At 43.2% G+C, this 24,645-nt stretch overlaps 5 protein-coding genes across 7 annotated transcripts; 3 read left to right on the forward strand and 2 right to left on the reverse strand.

Annotated features, from left to right (window-relative positions):
- The first annotated feature begins 98 nt into the window (after positions 1 to 98).
- On the forward strand, positions 99 to 2,531 carry nsa2 (NSA2 ribosome biogenesis homolog (S. cerevisiae)). The gene is made up of 6 exons (XM_058063380.1): positions 99 to 263; positions 753 to 940; positions 1,012 to 1,162; positions 1,240 to 1,419; positions 1,991 to 2,183; positions 2,324 to 2,531. The coding sequence occupies exons 1-6, from the start codon at positions 261 to 263 to the stop codon at positions 2,389 to 2,391; spliced, it is 783 nt and encodes a 260-aa protein (XP_057919363.1). The 5' UTR covers positions 99 to 260; the 3' UTR covers positions 2,392 to 2,531.
- tor1 (torsin family 1) lies at positions 2,343 to 5,684 on the reverse strand. 2 transcript variants are annotated; one of them, XM_058063357.1, is made up of 5 exons: positions 4,808 to 5,286; positions 4,074 to 4,339; positions 3,837 to 4,012; positions 3,366 to 3,493; positions 2,343 to 3,281 (listed from the first exon to the last, which is right to left on the reverse strand). In XM_058063357.1, the coding sequence occupies exons 1-5, from the start codon at positions 4,986 to 4,988 to the stop codon at positions 3,037 to 3,039; spliced, it is 996 nt and encodes a 331-aa protein (XP_057919340.1). In that variant the 5' UTR covers positions 4,989 to 5,286; the 3' UTR covers positions 2,343 to 3,036. The 2 variants fall into 2 exon arrangements, with proteins under 2 accessions (XP_057919340.1, XP_057919329.1); XM_058063346.1 differs by lacking the exon at positions 4,808 to 5,286 and adding an exon at positions 5,362 to 5,684 and having other exon boundaries at positions 2,350 to 3,281.
- ankra2 (ankyrin repeat, family A (RFXANK-like), 2) lies at positions 5,130 to 8,780 on the forward strand. The gene is made up of 8 exons (XM_058063369.1): positions 5,130 to 6,479; positions 6,544 to 6,702; positions 6,782 to 6,847; positions 7,638 to 7,735; positions 7,818 to 7,943; positions 8,014 to 8,080; positions 8,164 to 8,244; positions 8,336 to 8,780. The coding sequence occupies exons 1-8, from the start codon at positions 6,188 to 6,190 to the stop codon at positions 8,389 to 8,391; spliced, it is 945 nt and encodes a 314-aa protein (XP_057919352.1). The 5' UTR covers positions 5,130 to 6,187; the 3' UTR covers positions 8,392 to 8,780.
- A 49-nt stretch (positions 8,781 to 8,829) lies between these two features.
- On the reverse strand, positions 8,830 to 13,618 carry btf3 (basic transcription factor 3). Of its 2 annotated transcripts, none has more exons than XM_058063393.1 (6): positions 13,520 to 13,618; positions 12,736 to 12,804; positions 11,502 to 11,615; positions 11,233 to 11,434; positions 9,272 to 9,328; positions 8,830 to 9,140 (listed from the first exon to the last, which is right to left on the reverse strand). In XM_058063393.1, exons 2-6 carry the CDS (start codon positions 12,802 to 12,804, stop codon positions 9,094 to 9,096), a joined length of 489 nt encoding a protein of 162 aa, XP_057919376.1. In that variant the 5' UTR covers positions 13,520 to 13,618; the 3' UTR covers positions 8,830 to 9,093. The 2 variants fall into 2 exon arrangements, with proteins under 2 accessions (XP_057919376.1, XP_057919383.1); XM_058063400.1 differs by having other exon boundaries at positions 13,457 to 13,548.
- Positions 13,256 to 17,870, forward strand: foxd1 (forkhead box D1). The gene is made up of 2 exons (XM_058063330.1): positions 13,256 to 13,613; positions 16,172 to 17,870. Exon 2 carries the CDS (start codon positions 16,482 to 16,484, stop codon positions 17,502 to 17,504), a length of 1,023 nt encoding a protein of 340 aa, XP_057919313.1. The 5' UTR covers positions 13,256 to 13,613; positions 16,172 to 16,481; the 3' UTR covers positions 17,505 to 17,870.
- The last annotated feature ends 6,775 nt before the right edge of the window (positions 17,871 to 24,645 follow it).

The following is a 24,645-nucleotide window of genomic DNA, read 5'->3' on the forward strand; positions in this document are numbered from 1 at the left end:
ATATTATGGGACCAAGTACAATTATCATTGTGTACATATACTTAAAAACATTATTTTACTCAGACATATTTGCAATGGTCGAGTTAAATAGACGCACAATACCGGAAGTGACGTTGACGTAGTTCCTCTATCGCTTGGCTTCGGGTTAACGCCACCTAAACAACCCAAGCCTTAAGAAGAAAACATCAACGTCCCGACGTCTGCGCTTAATTTTTCACCAGCAATTCCTTCATCGAAACGTCTAACACTTGCAACACAGAATGGTAGGTAGTCGGCCACCGGATATGTTTTTTTAAGATGTTAGGAGACAGTTTAGCACGTAGCACGTCATGCTAACGCTAGCTAGTCTCCATGTGGCGGATCAAGTTGGCTAGAGTTGTTGACAGTCTGTGTTGGTGGAGAATATGTATCTATTTTGGTATTTTGGAGTTTGTAAAAGTAAACGAAAATGTTGTCTGTTGTGGGAGGCTTTATGACTGAAAGAAAAAAAAAAATATATATATATATATATTCGCTTAAAATTAATGGTGTTGAGTTGTGCTAACGCTATTAACAAACCAGCCCTGGCAAGAAATTGCGTGCCAGTTTAGAACATTGTTCTTTGAATAGGGTTTTGGAGTATATGTTACTATTGAAGTGCTTTTGTGAAGTGGTTAAGCACTACAACGACTTCGAAATTAAATTTTTTTTGCCCAAAACATAAATTTTTAATTCATTTGTTAATTCAAATTGTTGATGTGATTCTTCCACAGCCTCAGAACGAGCACATTGAGCTGCACCGCAAGCGGCATGGCTACCGCCTGGACCACCACGAGAAGAAGAGGAAGAAGGAGGGCCGCGAAGCCCACGAGCGCTCGTACAAAGCCAGGAAGATGATCGGCCTCAAGGCCAAACTGTACCACAAGCAGAGGCACGCTGAGAAGATCCAGATGAAGAAGACGTAAGTATGGATACGGATGAACGAGGTTGTTGTTTTGGCCGTGCCATTGCTCACGGTGTGCAACTGCGCAGCATCAAAATGCACGAGCAAAGGAAGACCAAGCAGAAGAACGACGACAAGACACCACAGGGAGCCGTGCCGGCCTACCTGCTGGACCGAGAGGGTCAGTCCAGAGCCAAAGTCCTCTCCAACATGATCAAGCAGAAGAGGAAAGAGAAGGCGGTGAGTTCGAGCTTCAAGTCCGTCCCCTCAGCCATCTTTTGTGTCTTGTTTTGACCTCTAATGTGTCCTGTGTCCAGGGCAAATGGGAAGTGCCGCTGCCAAAGGTGCGAGCACAAGGAGAGACTGAAGTGCTCAAAGTCATCCGCACAGGAAAGAGACAGAAGAAAGCGTGGAAGAGAATGGTGACCAAAGTCTGCTTTGTGGGTGACGGCTTCACCCGGAAACCTCCCAAATATGAGCGCTTTATCCGACCCATGGTGAGCACACCTGCCAACATTTTGTACCATGCATGCATTTTTTTTTATTACCCTTTGCTGCTCTCCGGGTAAACATTTTTGTTGCTTTTCACTGGTTTCACTTTTGAGTTCTGTCTGGGAAACCTTAATTATGCTCCTTTGGCAAGGCACTGGTGGACTCTATCTCAACTCGCTTTTCTCCTGCTGCACATCCGAAAGAAATACATGCAGACTGTAAAAGCTGTAATTGGTCAGCTTGTAGTACATTATTTCATATGTGTATACGACTCGTTCAGACGGCGTATAGCCCTCTTCCACCAATCAAACATAACATTCTCCTTCTCTCTTAAGTTAGTCTTAATTAGTCGTTCTTTAGTGACAAAGGAACAAATAAGCTAGTTAGTCATGGACCTGATGAAGAGCTACAAAAAGGAGGCATGTCCAGAGTACGGCAGAGGGACCATTTGCAGCCTGTGGCACAGTGGAGAAATAAAATTAAACCAAATGAGGAAAAATATAGTGAATGTGTAGAGAAGCTGTAAAGGCCTCTCCTCCGCAATGCATCACGTTTGTCCTCAATGTGCGACATCAGGGCCTGCGCTTCAAGAAGGCTCATGTCACACACCCCGAGCTGAAGGCCACCTTCTGCCTGCCCATCCTGGGAGTGAAAAAGAACCCCTCCTCCCCCCTCTACACCTCGCTGGGAGTCATCACCAAGGGGACAGTCATCGAGGTCAACGTCAGCGAGCTGGGCTTGGTCACGCAAGGAGGAAAAGTGGTGTGGGGTAAGCGTTTTTTTAGTACAGTACAGTCAATTCCCACCACCACACAGCACTACCATGCTACTTTTGTGTTTTTCCTGTAAAGTCAGCGATGAAGCCACATGAACCAAACTGACTTCAAACCTCTTTCTTGACTCTCTCAGGTAAATACGCTCAGGTGACGAATAACCCCGAGAACGACGGCTGCATTAACGCAGTCCTGCTTGTTTAAGACTCTTTGAAAAATCTATTTTTAATAAAAAACCAAAAGGAAGAAAATACTGCCCGATGAAGCGAGACATGAGAACTTGTGGCAACGATGGACACAGAGAGGAAGCCTTGTGATGTGAATAAAGTTGATGTTGAAGTAAACACGTGAGTACCTTGTTAAAAGAAGAAAAGCTCATGTTTTTATTTTCACCATGCTCGCCAGTTCATCTTCTGGAGCAGGTGAAAGATGTGATGATGTGCTTCTACAGTTTGGAGGGCTGCAAGATGATGATGATGATGATGATGTGACAATAGAGGTTTTGGAAAGTAGTAAAGTTTTCATCTCCTGTTAAATGAACTCATTGGCAGTATCCGGACTTTGTGAAGTGCTCCGACTACGTCAACCATCACTGATTAGTTGCTGCAGATAGACAGTGGACATACAAATAAGCAGAAATAAAAGAATGAAGCTACGTGTATCTGAAAAGGAACAAAAATTAAACCTTTTAAAAGACTCTCTTTAAAACTAGAAAAAAGGCTCAATGTTCTTGGAGGACATCTGTGTCCTTCATTCAGTGTTGGTGACACTGCTGACATCGTCCTGAGTTCAGACAGTTCCCACTTGACTTTGGCAGTCGTTTGACGAGCGATGCAAACGTGGCGCCCGCTATGTGTAGAAGTCCAGTTTGCTGTCGATGGTCTTGCAGCCCTTTACAGAGAAGACGCGCTCAGATTTGGGGAAGTAGACCAAATCCCTTGCCACCTTGTCTGCCACGGCGTGGTCGGGCTTGAGGCCTCTCGCCTCCATGGCGGCCTCGGCGCACTGCAGCACGTGTCTGTACTCCAGCGGCAGGAAGGGTACGAAGAAGTCCACCAGGTTTTTGTCGATGAGGCTCGTGTGCCACAGACCGCCTGAGGGACAGGTTTGGAATTGTGACTCCAAATGATGATTCATTTTGTCGTCTTCTGCTTCTAAGCCTGGATCTATGAACTCACTTCTTTTGTTGTTGAACACAGACAGAGAGAGCGATGTCTCCAGGTCCTTCAGCTCCATCTCCTCTCGATTCCGACCCGCGTTCCAGAAATCCAAAGTGGTCTGTATGATGTTCTCGCCTCCAGCGTTGCTATGGTGACAAACAAACGTGATTGCTTCTGGCAGTACAGATTGTAGCATCACTTTGGACATCATTATACAAAATTTGTGAAGCTAAAGTCTTTAGTAAATGGAAACATTTGCAGTCATTTTACAAGAATAAAATCCAAATATGAAATTAAAAGTTCTCCAGAGAGAAAGCCGTAATTATCGATCCATGGATACTTTATTCATCTGTAAGAGTAATTCCCATTTTATGAGTGTCAGGAGGGGAAGAAATGTCATTTTATTAGCATAAAGTAGAAATATTAAAGGAAAGAAGTAGGACAGCCCTGGCATGGACAATGCTTCCTTAACGTGCAAAACGGCCTCACCTGAGAAAGATGAAGATGGCTCTGCGGTAGGAGACGCCGTCCACCTTGTCGTAGTAGTCCAGGTACGGCTTGATGCTGTCGATCAGCCCTGGGTGCATCTTATCCATCTCGTCAAAGATGAACATGGACTGAGCGCAGCTGCTGACGTTGCCTTTGATCCACTGCTGCAGCTGAGTCTGACGGGAGATGCGCAGCATGAGAACCATCGCAAGCGCTAGGAAGCGTGCCGCGTCTCACCTTGTAGGTGTCCATCTGAGAGGTGTGAGGAAAGTGCAGCTCAGACGTGAAGACGTGCACAAACTTGCTGTCCATTCCCTCCTTGTAGATGCTCTCTGCGATGAGCGAGCTGACATAGTTCTTGCCCGTGCCGGTCCAGCCGTGCAGGGAGAGCACCAGCGGCTTCTTGGGGTTGTCGTTGCTCACGAAGCCACTCACTGCCTTCAGGATGATGTGCGACGCGATGTGCTGCCCAAACAGTTTGGTTTGCAGGCTGGCCTCCAGACCTGCAAGACATTCCTCGTGTTACTTTTCAGGTAACAATCTGGACAAGTATGACAGAAATCAGCATTTTGCCAAGGTAAAAATGTATTAAATAATGGGGGATAATGCTTTAAAATTCCCTAAGAATTATTGTAATTTTGCTGAGAGACAATTTTTACAAGAATACAATCATGAGTTGGAATATTTGAGGGGGAAAAGATCCAATACTACGAATACAACTTTTTATTAGAAACAATCTTGGAAAAGGTTTTGCAACAAAACTGCGTTTTTACTCAAATATCCTGTAGTTCTAACTGGAAAAAAGTGTCAAGTCCTGACCCATATTTATATTTAATACACAACGACTAACATGACGTCATCTAATCCGTGAAACTATTTGCCAAATCCTGCACCTCTTGGGTGGGGATACAATTGTGTACCCTAGCACGACGATAACAGTGAATGTATTTTCCAAGCAAACACAAACTCACCAGTGGCGTTGAAGACGATCCATCTGGGATCGCAGTTTTCGTGTAAGTAATTGTAAATGCTTCTACTCAGAGCGGCGCCCACACCTACCACCACTGTCGTCGTGAACGGATCAAATGCGCTAACAAGCACAGCGGCGGTTGATAAAACATGTAGCCACAGACCCACGTGTGCACTTTTCATCGTCGAAAACGCTACAGTTCAGGGTAAAAGCAGTCAATTGGTTGGGGAAATAAGCATCTTGTCAAAAATCAAACCGCGCCGACGAGCAGTGCAGAGACTACTGTCCATTGGCACCAAGAGCACTTCCGTGTACGTCATCAACGCGCGACAAACAAAACCACCACGCGTTGTATAGTTGCTGTTGTGGTGTAAATTGTTTGTAAACTATAGGATTGTCTACAATTTGGAGTTACACATTACGCACAAACTATCAATTGCAAGCTTTAATAACTCGTGGAATAATAATAATAATTGCTAACATTAAAAAACATGTTGGTAGAGTCTGTGGATCTCGGGGGCTAATTCAATCAGAAAAAACAAGCGTAAGTGTTACCTGTTCTATTGAAAAATATCCACTCCGGGCGACAACATTCGTTGAAGTAGTAGAAAATGTTCTGGTAGCTCGCTAAGAAGCCCGTTAGAGCTGCTGCCATGCCCACCGCGATGCTGGTACTGATGGGCTCGATGGCCTCCGTGGTGCCGGAGCACAGGAGGACCGTCACCAGGAAGACGTGCAGCTTCATGTCGAGATAAAACGCAATTCAAGCCGGGAAAGTTATTTCCTTCCCCAAAAGTCAACACTGCCAACACCGGAAGCCATGCATTTTGGGACCCGGATCATGGCGTCACAGGTCAAAGGTAACAATGCGCTTTTTTGCCAAACATTCAGAAAGTAGGACAATGTTCAACAAACCGTGATAATCTCAGTTATATTTCATCTAATTTATATTGTTGCATATATATATATATATATATATATATATATTCTAAGTGATCTTTAAGAATACCATTGTATTTTTGGAGTGGAGGGGAACTGCTCCAGCAGGTGGCGCTACGACTGCTAGCTAGATGTCTTTTGACCAACGAAAAGTCAAACAATCAAGATGGCGTCGGCGAGAAACAGAAACGTCTGCCGTTTGGGAAACAATTGAAAATACTAGTAAGTGAGTGCCTCTGCAGTGTTTTATTCTATGCGCTGCGGGTCATATATTAGTTTGTTCCGTTAACTGGACATTGCGACACTTTGTAGTAAATAAGACCATAGCGACGCCGGCTATGTTGGCGTCGAGCTAACGTATTAAGCTAGGTTGGTTGTTAGCGGTGGCGAGTGGTTTTCATAGTGACACCGGTACACGGTGGAACAACTCACGGACCCGAAGATGGACAGTGTGTCCGGGTCGGTTTCGGAGGGCTGCCCCCTTGGCCCCGAGGACATGGAGGGCCTGTGTGTCTTGCCACACTTGGGCACAATCAAGACGGAGCAGTCGGGGCCCGTTCACCCGGAAGAGGCCGGCAACCCCAACGTTGCCATGGGGATTAAGTTCATCCTGCCCAACCGCTTTGACATGAACGTCTGCTCCCGGTTCGTGAAGTCGCTCAACGAGGAGGACAGCAAGAACATCCAGGACCAGGTAAACTCGGACCTGGAGGTAGCGTCGGTTCTCTTCAAAGGTAAAAACCAGAATCCACTTACTAAGTGTGTTCTTCCTTTGTGTAATGATGTTTTGTCTTTCAGCTGAGTGCAACATCCAGACTTCACCCTCACCGGGGATCCAAGTGCGCCATGTTTACACTCCATCCACCACCAAACACTTCTCCCCCATCAAGCAGTCCACCACCCTCACCAACAAGCACCGCGGCAACGAGGTGTCCTCCACGCCTCTCCTGGTTCATTGTAGGTCATCTCTCCGGAGCTTTCACATTCATATCTCTCACCGATAACTCATGATAACTCATGTATCTGTATCCTATAGCTCTATCCATCCATCAGCTGGCAGCTCAAGGTGAAATGGTCTTCCTGGCCAGCAGGATCGAACAAGGTAGGAACATCTTCACACGTTCCTTTTAGTACAACGTGTGCGCCACTACTCGATCTCTAGGATTTATTTCAGAATTGAACAACTATGTTAGGGTGGGTTTTGGTCAGGGGTGCCTAATGTCCTAAACGTGTGCCCTTACGTTTTTTTGTCAAAAATCACCCCCCTCAAACTCTGGCATTTTGTAGCATTTTTGGGTGTTTCTGGGGCCCCATAATTGAGTGTGTGTGAGGTTTCCCACGTTTTTTTAAGCATAAAAGTGCTTTAGCAAGTTAAAAAAAAAAAACGAAAAAACAACATACTACCCTTACGTTTTTTGTCAAAAATAATGAACTTCAAACTCTGGTATTTTATGCCATTTTTGGATGCTTGTCAGGCCCCTGTTGAGTGTGTGTGAGGTTTCCCATGTTTCTTTGACCAGAAAAGTGCATTAGAAGCAAGTTGAAAAAAACCGACATAACATGATTTTTGTGTAATGTCTTATGTAAGTGGAAATGTGACTATATAAGCATTATTTCATATCTTGAGGGCTCTAATGCTAAAAATAATTTTTAGAAGATAGTAAACAGCTTTTTTCTGCCATGTCAACTATGAAAATATTCCATTAATTAATATTGAATGCTATTTTGTGGACATGCTCTTATTGTGGTGAGGAGCAGAACCAATTGAGCACCATAAAGGAGGGATGACTTCATTGGCATCTGAATTTAAAGAGGGACTGGTGCATCCTACTTGTACTGGGTAGTGTGTATGTGTTCACTATGGTGATGATATCTCCTGATGTTTCATCCAGAAACGGTGATCAACCTGCAGGACGAGGAAGGTTTCACTCCTCTGATGTGGGCGGCTGCACACGGACAAATTGCTGTCGTGGAGTTTCTCCTCCAGAATGTAAGGAACCAACATGTTTTAGCATAAAGTGGGTCATGTTTGCGTACATTTGAAAACTTGTACACTCCGTCCTCCGCTGCAGGGAGCAGACCCCAACTTCCTGGCCAAAGGCAGGGAGAGCGCTTTGTCCCTGGCGTGCAGTAAAGGATACACGGACATCGTCAAGATGCTCATCGACTGCGGCGTGGACGTCAACGAGTACGACTGGGTGAGTTTCACGCTCTGCACGCGGTTAACCGTGGGACCGTGTGACCTGATGGAAATGTTGCCGCTTTCAGAACGGTGGCGCCCCCTTGCTGTACGCAGTCCACGGGAACCACGTGCGCTGTGTGGAGCTGCTGCTCGGTGGGTACAAACGCAACCCGTCCCACCTTCATACTTTTATACTTGCATTCCAAATTCATGGTAAAAAACTTTTCTTTCTCCAGAGAGTGGCGCTGATCCCACCGTGGAGTCCGACTCGGGCTTCAACCCCATGGACATGGCCGTGGCCATGGGCCACCGCAACGGTACGTAAAGTCCAATGTTTGAGTCCAACACAATACAAGAGCTTTCTTCCAAGGTGCAGGTGATATATTTTGATGGCTGCTGTGTGTTTAGTTCAACAGGTGATGGAGGGACACCTGCTGAGGTTACTAATGGCCATCAGAGAGTGATGCCCCCCCCCCACCCCACCCAAGAGTGGTTTGTCCACACTCTGCATGCACACTTTTATTATTGTGGTTTGGACACATTTACTTTCAAGTAGGATATTATTTATTTATTAATGTTATTACTTTTCAAAGTAAGACTTGCTTATGTTTGATTGAAGGAGCACTTTGAGTACTTTTTAATTTATTTGAGTAAGTTAAATGACAACTAGTGTTTTTCTATATATGTTGTGTTTAGTGTCCCATGCGCTAACTAGCATCTATGAAGCTGATGTTGACTTGAAACTATTAGTGATACATTCTGACAAAAAGACGCATCGTACTCTCTGTAGTTAAGTAAATGGGTCACGTGTTGAATGTTTTTCCAGGCAAACATTAAAATGGAAATGTTTCAAGCCGTCTTGTGTCTTGGCTGAAGGACAAAAAAGGTGAGGAGAACAAAGGGTTGTTTGACAGTAGCTACACTTTAATTCCAGACACGCTGGTATTGATGAGGCCACAGAAGCGTGAGGGTTGAGTCAAGTGGAGCCATTAAAACATTTGACAATTGTTCAGCTGGGGCTGGACCACGATGAGCATTGGGAGAGTCCGCTAAAGAAAGAGGCAAAAAAGGATCCTAACTAGACGTGTCGTCTTCTGGAAGGTTGAACAGATCCCACACGGCCGCCTCAAGCTGCGAAGCTCTAGAGAGTTCCAGGCTTGGTCTTGTTAGTTGGCCTCATCCTTGGACGCCTCGTCAAAGTTCTCCACCAGATCTGAAAGACAACATAGAAGAGGTGTCACTGACTTCCTGTGGAACTGCTCCACTCAATGTGGCGACAGGCACGCTTGGTGGAGGTATGCTGGTCGATGCTGCGGTTCTTTGAAGAGAAACAGAAGATCTCACCTGGAACTTCGTCGTCTTCTTCTTCGACTGCAGCAATTGGCGCTTTTCCATCTGTGGCTGAAAAAAAAACACATTTTTAGAGTTTGAATCCATTAGTTGTCCCTCGCTTCATCACCGTTCCAACATTACTCCCATAATTGATGACAAATCATGTCTATTAGGAGCTTTGAGCAAACTGCACATATTTCTTACACTAAGAATTCTGAAGTATAAGAATGACAAAAAAAATAAACATACAAAAATATAATACACATATGTACATGTATTATATTTGCGGCGTTTGAGGGCAGTGATTTTTGACCAAAAACATAAGGGGCTAGTATGACATTTTTTTCAACTTGCTGAAAATGCACTTTTCTGGTGAAAATAACAAAGGAAACCTCACACACACTCAACAGGGGCCCCAGAAGCACCCAAAAATGGCATAAAATGCCAAAGTTTGAGGGTGTCGATTTTTTAAAAAAACGTAAGGGGTTATTTTTTTCAATTTTTTCAACTTGCTCAAAAAGCACTTTTCTGGTGAAAATAACAAAGGAAACCTCACACACACTCAACAGGGGGCCCAGAAGATCCCAAAAATCGCATAAAATGCCAAAGTTTGAGGGTGTCGATTTTTGAAAAAAACATATGTATGGTATGTCGTTTTTTTCAATTTTTTCAACTTGCTCAAAAAGCACTTTTCTAGTGAAAATAACAAAGGATACCACACACACACTCAACAGGGGCCCCAGAAGCATCCAAAAAGGGAATAAAATGCCAGTTTTAAATTTGGTGATTTTTGAAAAAAACGTAAGGGGTTAGTATGTCGTTTTTTTTTTATTTTTTCAACTTGCTGAAAATGCACTTTTCTGGTGAAAATAACAAAGGAAACCTCACACACACTCAACAGGGGCCCCAGAAGCATCCAAAAAGGCAATAAAATGCCAGTTTTAAATTTTGTGATTTTTGAAAAAAACGTAAGGGGTTAGTATGTCATTTTTTTTTTCAACTTGCTGAAAATGCACTTTTCTGGTGAAAATAACAAAGGAAACCTCACACACACTCAACAGGGGCCCCAGAAGCATCCAAAAAGGGAATAAAATGCCAGTTTTAAATTTTGTGATTTTTGAAAAAAACGTAAGGGGTTAGTATGTCGTTTTTTTCAATTTTTTCAACTTGCTGAAAATGCACTTTTCTGGTCAAAAAAACAGGGGAAACCTCACACACACTCAACAGGGGGCCCAGAAGCACCCAAAAATGCATAAAATGCCAGAGTTTGAATTTGGTGATTTTTGAAAAAAACGTAAGGGGTTAGTATGTCGTCTTTTTCAATTTTTTCAACTTGCTCAAAAAGCACTTTTCTGGTGAAAATAACAAAGGAAACCTCACACACACTCAACAGGGGCCCCAGAAGCACCCAAAAATGGCATAAAATGCCAAAGTTTGAGGGTGTCGATTTTTGAAAAAAACGTAAGGGGTTAGTATGTCGTTTTTTTCAACTTGCTCAAAAAGCACTTTTCTGGTGAAAATAAAGGAAAACTCACACACACTCAACAGGGGCCCCAAAAGCATCCAAAAAGGGAATAAAATGCCAGTTTTAAATTTTGTGATTTTTGAAAAAAACACAAGGGGTTAGTATGTCGTTTTTTTCAATTTTTTCAACTTGCTGAAAATGCACTTTTCTGGTGAAAATAAAGGAAACCTCACACACACTCAACAGGGGGCCCAGAAGATCCCTATGTCGTTTTTTTCAATTTTTTCAACTTGCTGAAAATGCACTTTTCTGGTCAAAAAAACAGGGGAAACCTCACACACACTCAACAGGGGGCCCAGAAGATCCCAAAAATGGCAGAAAATGCCAAAGTTTGAGGGTGTCGATTTTTGAAAAAAACGTAAGGGGTTAGTATGTCGTTTTTTGTGTTTTTCAAGCCACTTCTAATGCACTTTTGTGGTCCAAAATAATGTACAAGTGCCAGACTGACCTTGTTTGGGCAAGGCCTCAGCCAGCCTCCTCAGGCTGGTCAGGCTGTCTGCTCCCAGCTGGTTGAGGATTCCAGGCAGCATCTCAGTGAGCTGCTTTGTCTCCGCGTGTCCTGTGATGGTGAAGGTGTTGGCAGCCAGCGATGCCTGAACTTTGGGGTTGTTGAAGTGGACCACTGTGCCTTGGTTGGTGAACATGTTCACCTGCACACATACACGACAGCGTGGGCCGTTACATGATGACATCAGCACCGACCATGCAAGGACGTACCTCCTCAATGCCGGAGATGTTGTTCACGCCCAGTTTCTTCAAAGAGAACTGCAGCTTCTTGTCGTCCGCCGTCGCTGTCCTGTGGACCACCTTCTTCTTTCGCCGGGCGCTACCCTGCAACACAACACCACACAAACTCTTCATGACTTCTTTTAAAATTTGGAGTCCTCTGTTCAAACAGCAGTAGACTGTCGCCTTGTAGCGCCACCTGTAGCTGCGGCAAGCACATGACAGCCTTCTAGTGAGTTTTTATACGACCCAGATATTGTGTGCAAATGGTAGTTTTTCTCATCTCAAACTACAAAGAAATACAGTGGTACCTCAGTTAACATCCGCCCTGGTTAGCGCAACATCCAAAATTTGGGGTTAAAATCCCCATGTGTTTTTTTTAAGTATTCTAAATAAAGTCTGCTTTGTTTACACGGCCATCTTAGAATCTTGGATCATGCCCCCAAGAACATCTTATGATACTTGCACATGATCTCACATTGCGGGCTGTGGTCGCCATTTTAGGGCAATCAACAGATATATAAAGGGTTCGAGATGTTTGAGGTGTCACTAAAAAAAATATGGATGTCAGTCACCTTTCTGCTTGAATTTGCTTCTTCTTCACTGAAACCACCCTAAATTATTCTGCCCATTTATATACCCAAAAAGCCTAGAAACTATTTATTTCTGATGAAAGAGGAGAGTGTAAAGTTTCTTTACATAGTTTCGATGATTATGTAGTATGTGCCCTGTGATTGGCTGGCAGCCAGAAGACAGCTGGGATAGGCTCCAGCACCCCCACGACCCTCGTGAGGATACGCAGTAGAAAATAAATGAATGAATGAATGGCTGGCAGTGAATGTGTTGATCTGCAAAATACTTGTTTATTTTGTTAACTGATGGTTTTGTGGGTGTTATTCCCCCAACAAAACTAGGTGATGTTAAATGTTGTGTTTTTTTTCTGCATGGACAACTTTCATCATAGTCTATAAAATGTGTTTTGTGTCAACACTTTTGGGTCTCTTGAACAGATTAATGTTATTTTCTATGGGAAAATGACCAAGGTACTACTGCATGTTTGGATGCACAAATACCCTGCCAATATACACCCCGTTAGTGTCTTGGAAACATTGGTTTATCCCCTTGAGGATCTTCTAAAGTTCGACTTATTGAGGCCAAACCTAGACTAACAACTTGACATGATGTCCGCTATTAAAATTAAGACTAATATTGCATTTTGTCTTACCTTTCCACCAATGCGGACTTGCGCCTGCAGTTTAGCTAATTTTTCTTGATTCATAGTTGTTTCTTTCATCTAGAAACAAAAAGAATGGACGTCAGGTTATACATGTGATATACTACAAGTTTAGGCACACTTGTACAATCTTAAGGAATTCAATCCAATTGCAACGTCAATGCATCACATTGGAGTGGAGGTGTACCGAATGTTGAGGCCAGTGAGTCTACTTAAAGCTTATCACCACCAAAAAAATAATAATTGGCCATCAAATACCACGTGACGTCATCATCTGTCATATACCTTCACCAAGCCTGACTTAAAGTCATCTTTCTATGTATCTACATGTCCTCCATCTCTATGGCTGCAATACGACATCACAAAATCAATCACTTCCGTTTCTAATAAGCTACCATGTTAATAAAGTGCTGTTAGCTTGGAAGCTAACCTAGCAGCTACAACGGAAATAGCCCAATACTTTTACGCTGTTGTGTTTTGAAAATGACGAACAATTAAGCTATGGCTGTCGGGGAGGTTAAATGCCCATCTAAAGGGTCCTGACAGCAAGACGACGAGGAAGAACGTTTGGTTTCGCTACGGGAGCGTCAACTTGTCGGCTCCCGTTCCCCAGCATGATTAGCACGGAGACATAAACGTGAGCACGAAGAAAGGCCGAAGCTTCCGGCGGCTTTGCCAAATCTGGAGGCCAGGGGGGCGACTTCTGGGTTACCTCTTGCCGTCCGAGCGGGCGCAAACAACGCGGCCAAAAGGGTATTTAAGGCTCCACACTGACCTGCAAACTAACAGCAGACACATGCGGGAAGCAAGATGGAGGCCGGAGAGGAAGACGGAAATGATGTTGGCGGAAAGAGAGGGGTGTTCAAGAGGTATGTTTGCCCTGCGTTTAGCTTTGCAGGCAACGAGATTCACCGTTAATACTTTAATTCATTCATTTTCATGGTGGGCATGCAGTCCACCATAATAGTTTGTATTAAGTTAATTTTTAATTATTGTGTTTTGTGGAAACATTTGACGTAATAATAAATATGCACAAGGAGACAGTTTTAAAATGACACTTTCTTTAGTTTTAACACTGGTCACAAATGCTGTACAGTATTATGAGTATTTATGTGTACTAATTTTATAACAAATGTAACTAATTTATACTGATCAGACAACATTAAAAATAGCTTCGATAACCAATCATTAAATAAACTAACTCTCCAACTCTTATGAAGTGTCATCCCCAGACCTGACCTGCTAAACAAAAAATGACTTTCCAGGGAAGACATTTCAGATTTCCAAATGCTCCACAATGAGGGGGTGGGAAAAAACATCCAATACAAAAAAAGTATGAGCCGCCTGAAACACCAGCGTTGCAGCATTTGAAATGTGCAAAAGGTATGCCAGAGACATCCATGGACCAGCACCAGCTGCTCGGAGTGTGTGCCTGAATACAGTGCACCTTGTTGGGTGACAGTAAGGGGTTCTTCCCACTCTATACTGTGGCTCTTCTGATAGTAGTGATGTGCTCGACTATAGTCGATAATATAGAATATAGTCATGTCATGTGTAAATGAAAAAATGATCGGTATACCATATCTGTCTTGATAAGCAGAATGACATCATGCATCTCTGGTTTCTTTCAGGTTTTATTGCAAAAGCTGAGCACATTTCTTACATGCAATGTAAGAAAGTCCTCAGTTTAAGAGACAATTTCTCTCATACTGCATGCATTTCCTTCAGTTTAGAGTCTGCACAGAAATGCTGTGTGTGTGTGTGCATGTGATACACACTATAAATCACATGTCCCACAGACCCTGGCAACATTCAGTTCCTTTGGCTGCAACACCAAATGTGTTAAAATGTGCTTGAGAATTGCATTTTTATTCATTAAGTCTTCATATATGTATATGTATATGTATCAGGTTTGATACCAAGGCTGGGATTGTATATTGTGTTGTGGTTAAAAGTGGATTTACTCACTGACTTTGAATGCATGTATAATACTAAAATATATGATTCAACTTGAATACTACATTTAAAACAATATAAGAACAGAAGCTTCATCCACTTAACTGTTTTTATAGGCCTACTAATCCTACATAAACACTGCTCGTAATTAAAAAGTAAAATGTTTTTTTGTTTCATTTGTTTGCCTTTTTGTCCAAACGCAGAATAAGCCAACTATGTGTAAATGACACATGTGTATTCCCTATCATGATAGTACTATTTATAGTTGACTTCATGATTACCTGCATGCAAGTTGGGACATCATGCACTTTTATACTGTAGGGGCCTTAAATAAAAATGTGGCAGTGAGGAAATGATCGCCACCAGGTGGCGCTGGAAGAAAGAAAACATCTGCAAACACACTCTCTCTCACACACACACACACACACACACACTCCACCTTTAAAATCCGAGCACAAAGTGTCACAATAAATCGCTATATGACTGCTTTTATGATGTTCGTTTTTGCACATAAATGCGGAGAAAACGATCTGCCCCCAAATAAATAACATTACGAATATACTACAATATTTGTGTTATTTTGTCAACTCAACAAAATGTGATGTCTTAATCAAATAGTTTTTAAATGGGTGTTTCTAACAATTAGAGCAATACCCTCTGACAAAATGAAGGGAGAAAAAAGACAATTATTATTCTTATAACAACAGAAATAAACTAGCATATTGCATCTAACCTTCTGATGCCATTTTGCCATAATAACATATGTTTGTATTCGCAAAGACATTTATTTGTATATTATTCCTAATCATACACTACATTACTTGAATTCACAGCCTTAAAAAAAACACATTTTGATGTTATTAATAGGATATTAATAGGAGACCCTGAGGGGAAGAAGGAGGGAGAATGTTGTTTTTTTTTTGTTTGTTTGGTTAGAGCAAAAGAAGCGTGTGATTGGCCGCACACACACGCACACTCACACACACACAAGCAGTAAAATGTCATTCATAGAAAAATGTTTCCACGCACGACACAGGCGGTGAAATGTGGGTCTTGCATGCTCTGCGTGACCGGTGACTGATTGGAGTTAACAGCTGACTCTTTTCCGTTACAAATGGCTGGCGGATCATGTTGATAAGCAGCACATCACGCAAACACTCCACGACACAACATTGGATCCTCTTTACAAACCAACATTCATGCAAAGGTTATTTACCTGCAGCTAATAGTTTTTATTTTCATTATTTTTGTTGCGTGGGATACTTGGGACACAATCATCTCTATACTAATATGTTACTATTGAATATGCTATTAATAAACATGTTTTGTCTGACGCCTTATTTGAAACACATCTCACATAAATAGCCTTTTGGCCTGCATGACTAACATCTACTTATTTTATTTTACATAATAAGATGTAAATTTAAAAAAACTCACTTTGTTATTCTTTCTCTGTCTTCCCATTGGCTAGTGTGACGTCCCGGGGTCACGTGACCAAGCCGGCCGTATAAACAGGCCCGGATGGTCCGCCCCCTCCCGGATTCACCTCGGGCCCCACTGCGGCGTTCAGCGTCTCCCTGCTCGGCCCGGCTAGTCCCCGGACGCCGAGCCACCTGGAAGCATATGGACATAGCGGGACAGACAGGCTCTCGTCTCCCATTCGAGTCCCCCGTCACTCACCTTCTCCTTCCTCCTCCTCGTCACATGAGTTTTGTCGAGGGAGGGGGTCACGGCGGCTCTTCCTCATCCGGCCTCGGTGGACCCAGGCGGGCGTGAGAGCCATGACTCTGAGCTCAGAGATGTCGGATGCCTCCATCCTCTCGGAAGAGACCGACATCGACGTGGTGGGCGAGGGAGGGGAGGCCGAGCACGGACGCTCCTACTCGGACGGCATCCTTGTGCAGGGCGGCTCTCCTCCTCCGCACACTCCACCTCCACCTCATCCTCCTCCGTGCCTGGACAGCTCCGCGTCAGGGCGGGACGCCTACAAGCCGTCAGCGGGCAAGAACCCCCTGGTGAAGCCGCCTTACTCGTACATCGCCTTAATCACCATGGCCATCCTGCAGAGCCCCAAGAAGAGACTCACCCTCAGCGAGATCTGCGACTTCATCAGCAACCGCTTCCCGTACTACCGGGAGAAGTTCCCGGCCTGGCAGAACTCCATTCGGCACAACTTGTCCCTCAACGACTGCTTCGTCAAGATCCCCAGGGAGCCCGGGAACCCCGGCAAGGGCAACTACTGGACCCTGGACCCGGAGTCGGCGGACATGTTCGACAACGGCAGCTTTCTGCGGAGGAGGAAACGCTTCAAGCGGCAGCAGACGCAGGACTTGCTGCGGGAGCATAGCGGCTTCCTCCCGGCGGCGGCTGCGGCGGCGGCTGCTGCCGCGTACGGCTACGGAGGCTACGGCTGTGGAGGGTACGGCCTCCAGCTGCAGTCCTACCACACGCACTCGGCACTGTTGGCCTTCCAGCAGCAACAACAACAGCAGCAGCAGCACTCCAGACACACCGGGACCATCATCCCCGCACCCTCCATCATGCCCACCGGCACCTCCACGGACAGAGCCAGGACCAGGTTCTGCCCCCAGCTCGGCTCGGGTCTGCAGGGTGTGAACAAGTCCAGCTCCCCGGTCCAGAGGTCCCCCTTCTCCATAGAGAGCATCATCGGGGGAGGCTCGCCGAGCCCCTCCAGGACTTCCCCGGTCGTCGTGCCGGTGCTGCCCACCTCGCTGGGGCCTCAGCAGCACCCAGGAGCCGTTTTACACCCTCTGGAGAACTTCCCCGGCCGGGTGGTGAGTTAAAGTGCTGCGAGAGAGACTGAAAAACACAAAGACACAAATAAAGCGAAGGTAGGATTATTTTTGTATGTTTATTGGACGGACAGCTTGAGAAGATATTTATGTTAATTCTTTGACCTTCAATCAGGACGTGTTGACCTTGTCTGCTCTCAGGATTTATAATGATCACATGTTGACAAAAATAATCATGGATTTGTGGCAAACACGTGTTTTTTATTATTATTATTATTATTAGTTTGGCAAATCTCACCATTTGGAAGCTTTTTTGATTTTAAACTTTGTAATAAAAAACAAAAAGAGTAAAAAAAAGTCATACATTTATAATATGCAGTGTGTGTTTATTTCAGTAATAAAAAGTGAACATTTTTGGCCAAGAATGGCGGACATGACGTGTGCTATTTTGTTTCAGAGGAAGCATTAGTTTCAAAAGTATTGGGCCATCACGATATAGATTTATTTCTTTCATGACCTTTCCAGTAAAAAGTCTTTCTGCAACATAAAAGGGAATTATTAAAGTGATGTCACACATTTTGAACAAATCTAACGGTGTTCTAATATTGATATTTGTATATATTTATTATGACCATTATTCATAATATTCCAGCTGCTAATTTTAGTTTTTAAGGCTAAAGTGATGTACTGCATGTTATATCCAGTAATGGTGGCCTGATATTATTATATTCCACACAATAGTATTCTGATTATTAGTAGTAATTGTGTAGCTGCTAATCTAAAGCTATTTTTATTTACATTTGTTATGAACGAATGTCACACACATTGAGGAAGGGTGGGGGGCATGCGCAGTGGTGGGTGCGTGTGACCCCATCTCACGCTCAGGTGCATCATGTGATGTGCACACTCCTCACGCAATATTCTTGCTCTCATTTAATAACAAGTATCAATTGCACACAAACCACGGATGGATTTTTTAAATTATTTTTATTATTTTTGTTGTAAGTGCAATAACGTGTGTGTCACGTGCAGCGTTTGTGCAAAGGTGTTTATGCAAGCCTGCTTCCGTGACTGTCTGCATCCCAACCCCCCCACTCCACCCCACCCCACACCCCCCCCGGTCCCACAAGGCCACACTCCTCAGCCAAAGTGTGTATCGTAGATAGCAACTAAATCGGTGCATCGCTCGCAGCGAGTTCACTGGGCCAAGAGAGGACACGCATTGCGTGATGATGTCACACGCTACGTGGGAGGAGGTCAGCGTGACGTGTTGACAAACAAAAAAAAACACACACACACACACAAAAGGAAGGAGGAAGATGCAATCAGAATACAACAAAACGTGTGACAGTTATGACACACTCTCTCTCACACACACACACACACACACACACACACACAGAGTCGTAAAATGTACACCTATTAACAGTTCCGCTTATAACAATAATTACATTTTTCATTTCATAAAAAATATTGTCGATGGCAAATACTTTGGTTTACGTTAAACATCAGCTCTAAAACAGTACACAAAGTACAAGTCCAGTTTAGGTAGTACACACTAAATATCCGTGAAAAAAGTACTGCTGAAGTTGCATGCATTGCATTGAAATGCATGATGAAAAAATAAAATACAAAATGATCCAAATCATAAAAAAGACACAACAACAACACAAACATGCAACCTAATCCAAAGACTTGTGGTGTACGTAATCCGAAAAAATAGAAACAGTAAAATGCTACATGCTACATTCATTCAACTTTACTGTTGTTTGTCGTAAAAAAAAAATCCTACAAAAATGCTGCTAAAAAGTACTTTTTGAAGTGTTGAAAAGTAGTACTCATCATTTTGAAAAACACTGAAATAAAGATAGTACACATGGTGCGACAGAAACCTGTGTAAGGTATTGTGGTACTGTAGTATATATCAAATAATATACAACCCGTCACCTGGAGTTAAATAAGCTAATCATTTTTACAAATATTACAAACAATAAAATAATACAGACCATGTACTCAATATTACTGTTGTTTGTGAAGTTTGTAGTGCAGGGAAAAATATATACAAATGCCATTAAAAAGGTACTTTTCCTAGTATTAAAAAGTAGCAAAAGGTAATCAAATATATGAAATAATATCAAATAAAATAATAGAAAAACTAATATAAACACTGTACACCTGGTTTAATTACATTATTATTATGATTGGGGTGCTGTATTATATATTAAATAGTATACTGCTGTGCAAAAAAATATTAAAAACAATGCAGACCGTTTTATATAGTATATATATTTATACTGCGATTGAGGGTGTCTCTCGCCCAAAGCCAGCTGGGATAGGCTCCAGCATACCCCTGCCACCCTAATGAGGATAAGCGGCATAGAAAATGGATGGATGGATGGATGGATGGATGGAAAAAATGATTAGACCACCTTTATTTATTCCCTTTAATGCCTGATACAACTAAAGGTACATTTGTTTGGACAGATATAATAATGATAACATAAATAGCCCATAAGACTTAAATTCAAGAGATTATATCTAGCAACTTCCGTGGTTTTCTTGATTTTTCCAAAATGACTTATGTTCTTACATGAATAACAATAACTTTGTATATAATATTGTATTCTATTTTGTCGTCATGGTTATATGTGTCCAACTAACTGTACCATAGTTGTACCAGGCATTAAAATGAACAAGAAACCGCTATTAATATTTTTTTTCCATGACTGTATATATTTATATATAGAAAGACAATAGAGACCCGTATTGGAGCTATTGCAGTGCTGTGTTATACAGACAATACTCCATATTATATAAGAAAATACAAACTATGTATAAAATGAAACACTACAAATAGATTTATATACACCACTACAAAATAAAAATATAAAAAAAAAATCAGTATAAATGAGGAAATGTTCATATGAATATGAATAACATATAAAATATTTATCCAATATTATCTGTGATGGGCATATAATAAATATATATATTTTTCTTTTTATAATTTTTTATATATTTCAATTTGTGTAATAAGCTGGATGAAATGTAAACGTCAACATGTGAATGGTAGCAGTAGAAGTAGCAGCCCAGATCATGTGGCTATCAGCCCGCAGGAGCATGACTGACGCTTGCTGAGCAGTTGATCCCACCCGGGTCAAAGGGCGGGTGGAGAGGGGATAACACGCAACACTCCGAGACTCTTTTGAGACGACGAGAAGCCACAGAGGACTTTTACTTTTTCCTTCCCCTTCCTTCGCCATTCATCATTTTTTTGCATTTTTATGACACTCGAGGGTTTGGCTCCTCAACAAGAGTTTGGGGATTTTTTCCCCCCTGTTTTTATCTTCACCATCCAAATGGGAAATGGGATTTCCCCCTCCATTAAAAAATATACTTTTTATGCATATTGATGCAGAGCTTCAATTTATAACTGATTTGATATGAAAATTGAATTAAATGAATATAATTAAAGTATAATATTTCCTTTCAGTGTAAGAAATATGGCGGTAAAAAACACCTTGGAATTCATAACAGGCAGAAAAATGAGAGTAATAGTTGTATTTTACACTCATAATGAATAAGTATAATAGAATGACTCAACTTACACAAATGTGACATTCAATATTCAATTATTTACATTGTGCTTCGTGACATGAACTATATTATTCACATTGTATGTGACATGAAATATATTATTTAGATTGTGTATGACCAAAAATACATGATTTACATCACACCAATGACAATGAAATGAAATAATCAGAGGTTGATGTACAGTATGTATTTTAGAGGTACAGTAAAAGTCTGCTTTTTACTGTATGTTGTCTGTGTGGTCACTGTGCATTGGAAAGTTGATGAAAGCGTTTTCACTTGATGTCTTTTCAAGGAGAGACAAAGCGTGGCAGGTTCACAAAAGACGGCCCGAGTGAAGAAAGAAAAGACAGAAAACCGAGGAGAGAAGAGAAAACCAGGCTATGAAAGTAAAACAGACAAAAAAAAGAGTTTGAAAAGCTCCTCCATCTTTTCCCTTTCAACAGTCCACTTTGCAAGCCAACAAGCTCATTAAACGCTTTCACGCCTCTTTTACCGTCACTGCTGCACTCCACGTCTTTCACTTTCTTCCTCTTACGTCCGTCTGTCTTTCCTCACGTCCGACAGCCCGGGTGGCCAAGCTTTCTCCAGCCGGGGGCCACAGGGTGACAAATCCAAGGATGCCACTTTGCCGTGTTCATATGTTTTTATGTGATCAAGCATACTTTTTTTTGTCAAGACTTGACTTGGACTCACAAGACTTGAGACTCCCACTGACTCCCGCCTCTGGTAGTTAGTGAGTTAGCTGGCTAGTTAGTTGAAAAGACAAAAGCAAGGAGAGATATCATAGTCATATTTATTTCATTGATTACAAATGCTAACCTGAGTTTGTTGTGCTTTGCTACGGCGGAACTTTGGTTAGCATCATTCATCTCTTCCAGTATTTACTCTAACCAAATACATTTTTATATTCTCTGCTTATTTTTTAAATTGATCACAACCTCATAAATAAAGGAACCAAAGAAAGTTGCAGGTGGCAGCATTTTGATGACAAAGGTGAGAAACACTGAAGAAATAACTCATGGCAAAACAGGAAGGTTGTGCCCGTGCTGCACTTTAGCAACAATCATTTAAACTTCACTTCAACGGAACCTTTAGCCAGGCGGTCAGCACTTTAGCCCCGCCTCCACCCACCAAGACTAGAGACTGTACGACTGACAAAATGGCTCACGCCGTTCATGCCGTTGTTCAATCGACTAAACGCGGCAAGATATGGTAATGGTAATGGTTTTATTTCATTTGAACATGCATCAGATTACAATTGAGTGCATCCCATAATCAGTTCCCAGTTCCACATGTCCAAAAGGAGTAGGAAGAAGCAAAGCTTATTAAATCCTACCCCTCCATCTGGTACTTTTACAATCAGTAACTGTTACATTTGTTCACTTCCTGCTTTCCATAAACGGAGTGAAACCTTTTGCTGCTTGTTTGGAGGTGACAGAAGAGGAAAGCCCACACATGGAGATGCCAATATAATAAGGCCGGCAAAATGGGCAAAATCGTTTTCATTTATGATTAATTAATTAGTTATTGTTGCAGGCCTAGCATCCATGAGACATTCTTATTCTCAACAAGAAATCTTGTCAGGATTTAATCTCGCAAGATCCCCTAACAGTTCGACAAGTCTTCACCTCATCAAAAAGAGTCCAAATGTTCAGATCTCAGGTTTGATGCCAAAAGTCAGGGTGCTGGCTAAAGAAGAAAACACAAAGAGAACAAGTTTTTGTTAGTTATTACAGCAGCAGCGCCCACTGTTGACTTCATGGTGCGCAAGGGGGCGGGTGGCTAAGGAGCCATGTTAGCGCCACCTCACGCCGCGCTCGCTAACACGTCATCACAACGTCGTTTGTTTAGCCCGAAGCATCTTGAGTCTTATTTTTATGCGTCCTCCCGTCTTTGCCTGTCTCACCCCGGTGTGAACTTGCAGATCCCGGATCTGCGGCAGAATTATGTTGCTGCCTCGCGCTGCATTTTTCACTTTTTTAGCCACGCACGTGTTTGCTTTGGCATGCTATCCGCTCATGCAAACAAGCCAGGTCTGTAGCTTATCCATCACGCTTGTGCACAGTGTGATGATAAAATAACAGCCTGCTTGAAACAAACCATTTGTTGCTGCCCAATTTATTATGCCGGCCCACTCGGAGCCCGGTGCAGAGGTTACGACTCCGACTCGGCTTACAACAATAAATAAGCAGCAAAATGGGGCGCTATAGGAAAGTCCCGCCGGCGGCGACACTTGTAGGCGAGCATCACGACAAAGTGGAAGCCGGGCTTGATGAGTTACACGCAACAACGCCTCTCGTTCGTAAACACTTGGGCTTGGTCACGGCGCCACCCGCAGGTAATCTACACCAGCGGCTGACACAAGGCAGACCTTTCCTCCGAGATCCCCCCCCCCCCCCCCCTTCCCTCCCGCGTCCAAACACAACAGCACCAGGGAGCCTCGCATCCAAAAGAAGGAATAAACAAGAAAAAGAGTCGGATTTCTGGCGTGAAATTTCAACCACAACACTCTGTGTTATGTCACCTTTTTGGGAACCATTAGCAGCACACTTTCACTTCTATGCCGCCAACGTTCCCAACGCTCCCAACGTTCCCAACACTCTCCACGTTTCGGGGTACATTGCTACATGAATGACATAAAATGACTCAGAATTAGTCAGGGGTCAAACACTTTTAGCACTTCTTTGGACGGCACAGTGGCTCACTTCTTTTTACACTTACAGGGGAACTGCACTTTTGGGGGGAATTTTGCCCATCATTCCCAATCCACACAAATTTCTTTCCCTTTTGCAGTGGAACTTCTATTTAAGTGTCTCAGTGACACAGTGGACTTTAATTTGATACTTCCTCCCCAGGCAGGGGGCACTTCCTGTTCCCCGTCACAACATTTTCACGGGCCCCTATCAAAGTACCCCAGCTCCCCCAAAACGCTTCAGGGTGGCCAAGCCCGCCGACAGCGAGCGGCTCCATCGGCGTAGTAATCGGATACAATCCCACTGCAAACACGCTGCTGAACTGGGGGTGTGGGGGGGGGGGTGGTTGCACTCAGATCAGCTGCTTTAGCGTGAAAGAGCTGCCATCTTGTCGTGTTTACAGATCACAAGGGCTCTGTGTGTTTTATCTGTGACTTTAGAGAGCCGCTCTCATGCTTCCATTTGCCCTCTCGTACGCTGCAGCTCAAAGTGGCTTTTACACCCCCGCGTACCCTCACAGCGCACGTGTATGCTACGCAATGCATACGCTACACATACGCTATGCATACGCTACACGTACGCTACACATACCCTCACAGCGCACATGTACGCTACGCATACGCTACACGTACACTACGCATACGCTACACACATACGCTACACATACGGTACGCATACGGTACGCATACGGTACGCATACGCTACACATACGCTACACATAGCTACACACATACGCTACGCATACGGTACGCATACGCTACACGTACACTACATGTGCGCTACATGTCCGCTACGCATACGCTACACGTACGCTACCCGTACGCTACCGGTACGCTACCCGTACGCTACACATACGCTACACATACGCTACACATATGCCACGTATACACTACGCATACGCT

Source organism: Doryrhamphus excisus, chromosome 2 (genome assembly GCF_030265055.1).
Source record: "Doryrhamphus excisus isolate RoL2022-K1 chromosome 2, RoL_Dexc_1.0, whole genome shotgun sequence".
Classification (NCBI taxonomy): Eukaryota; Metazoa; Chordata; class Actinopteri; order Syngnathiformes; family Syngnathidae; genus Doryrhamphus; species Doryrhamphus excisus.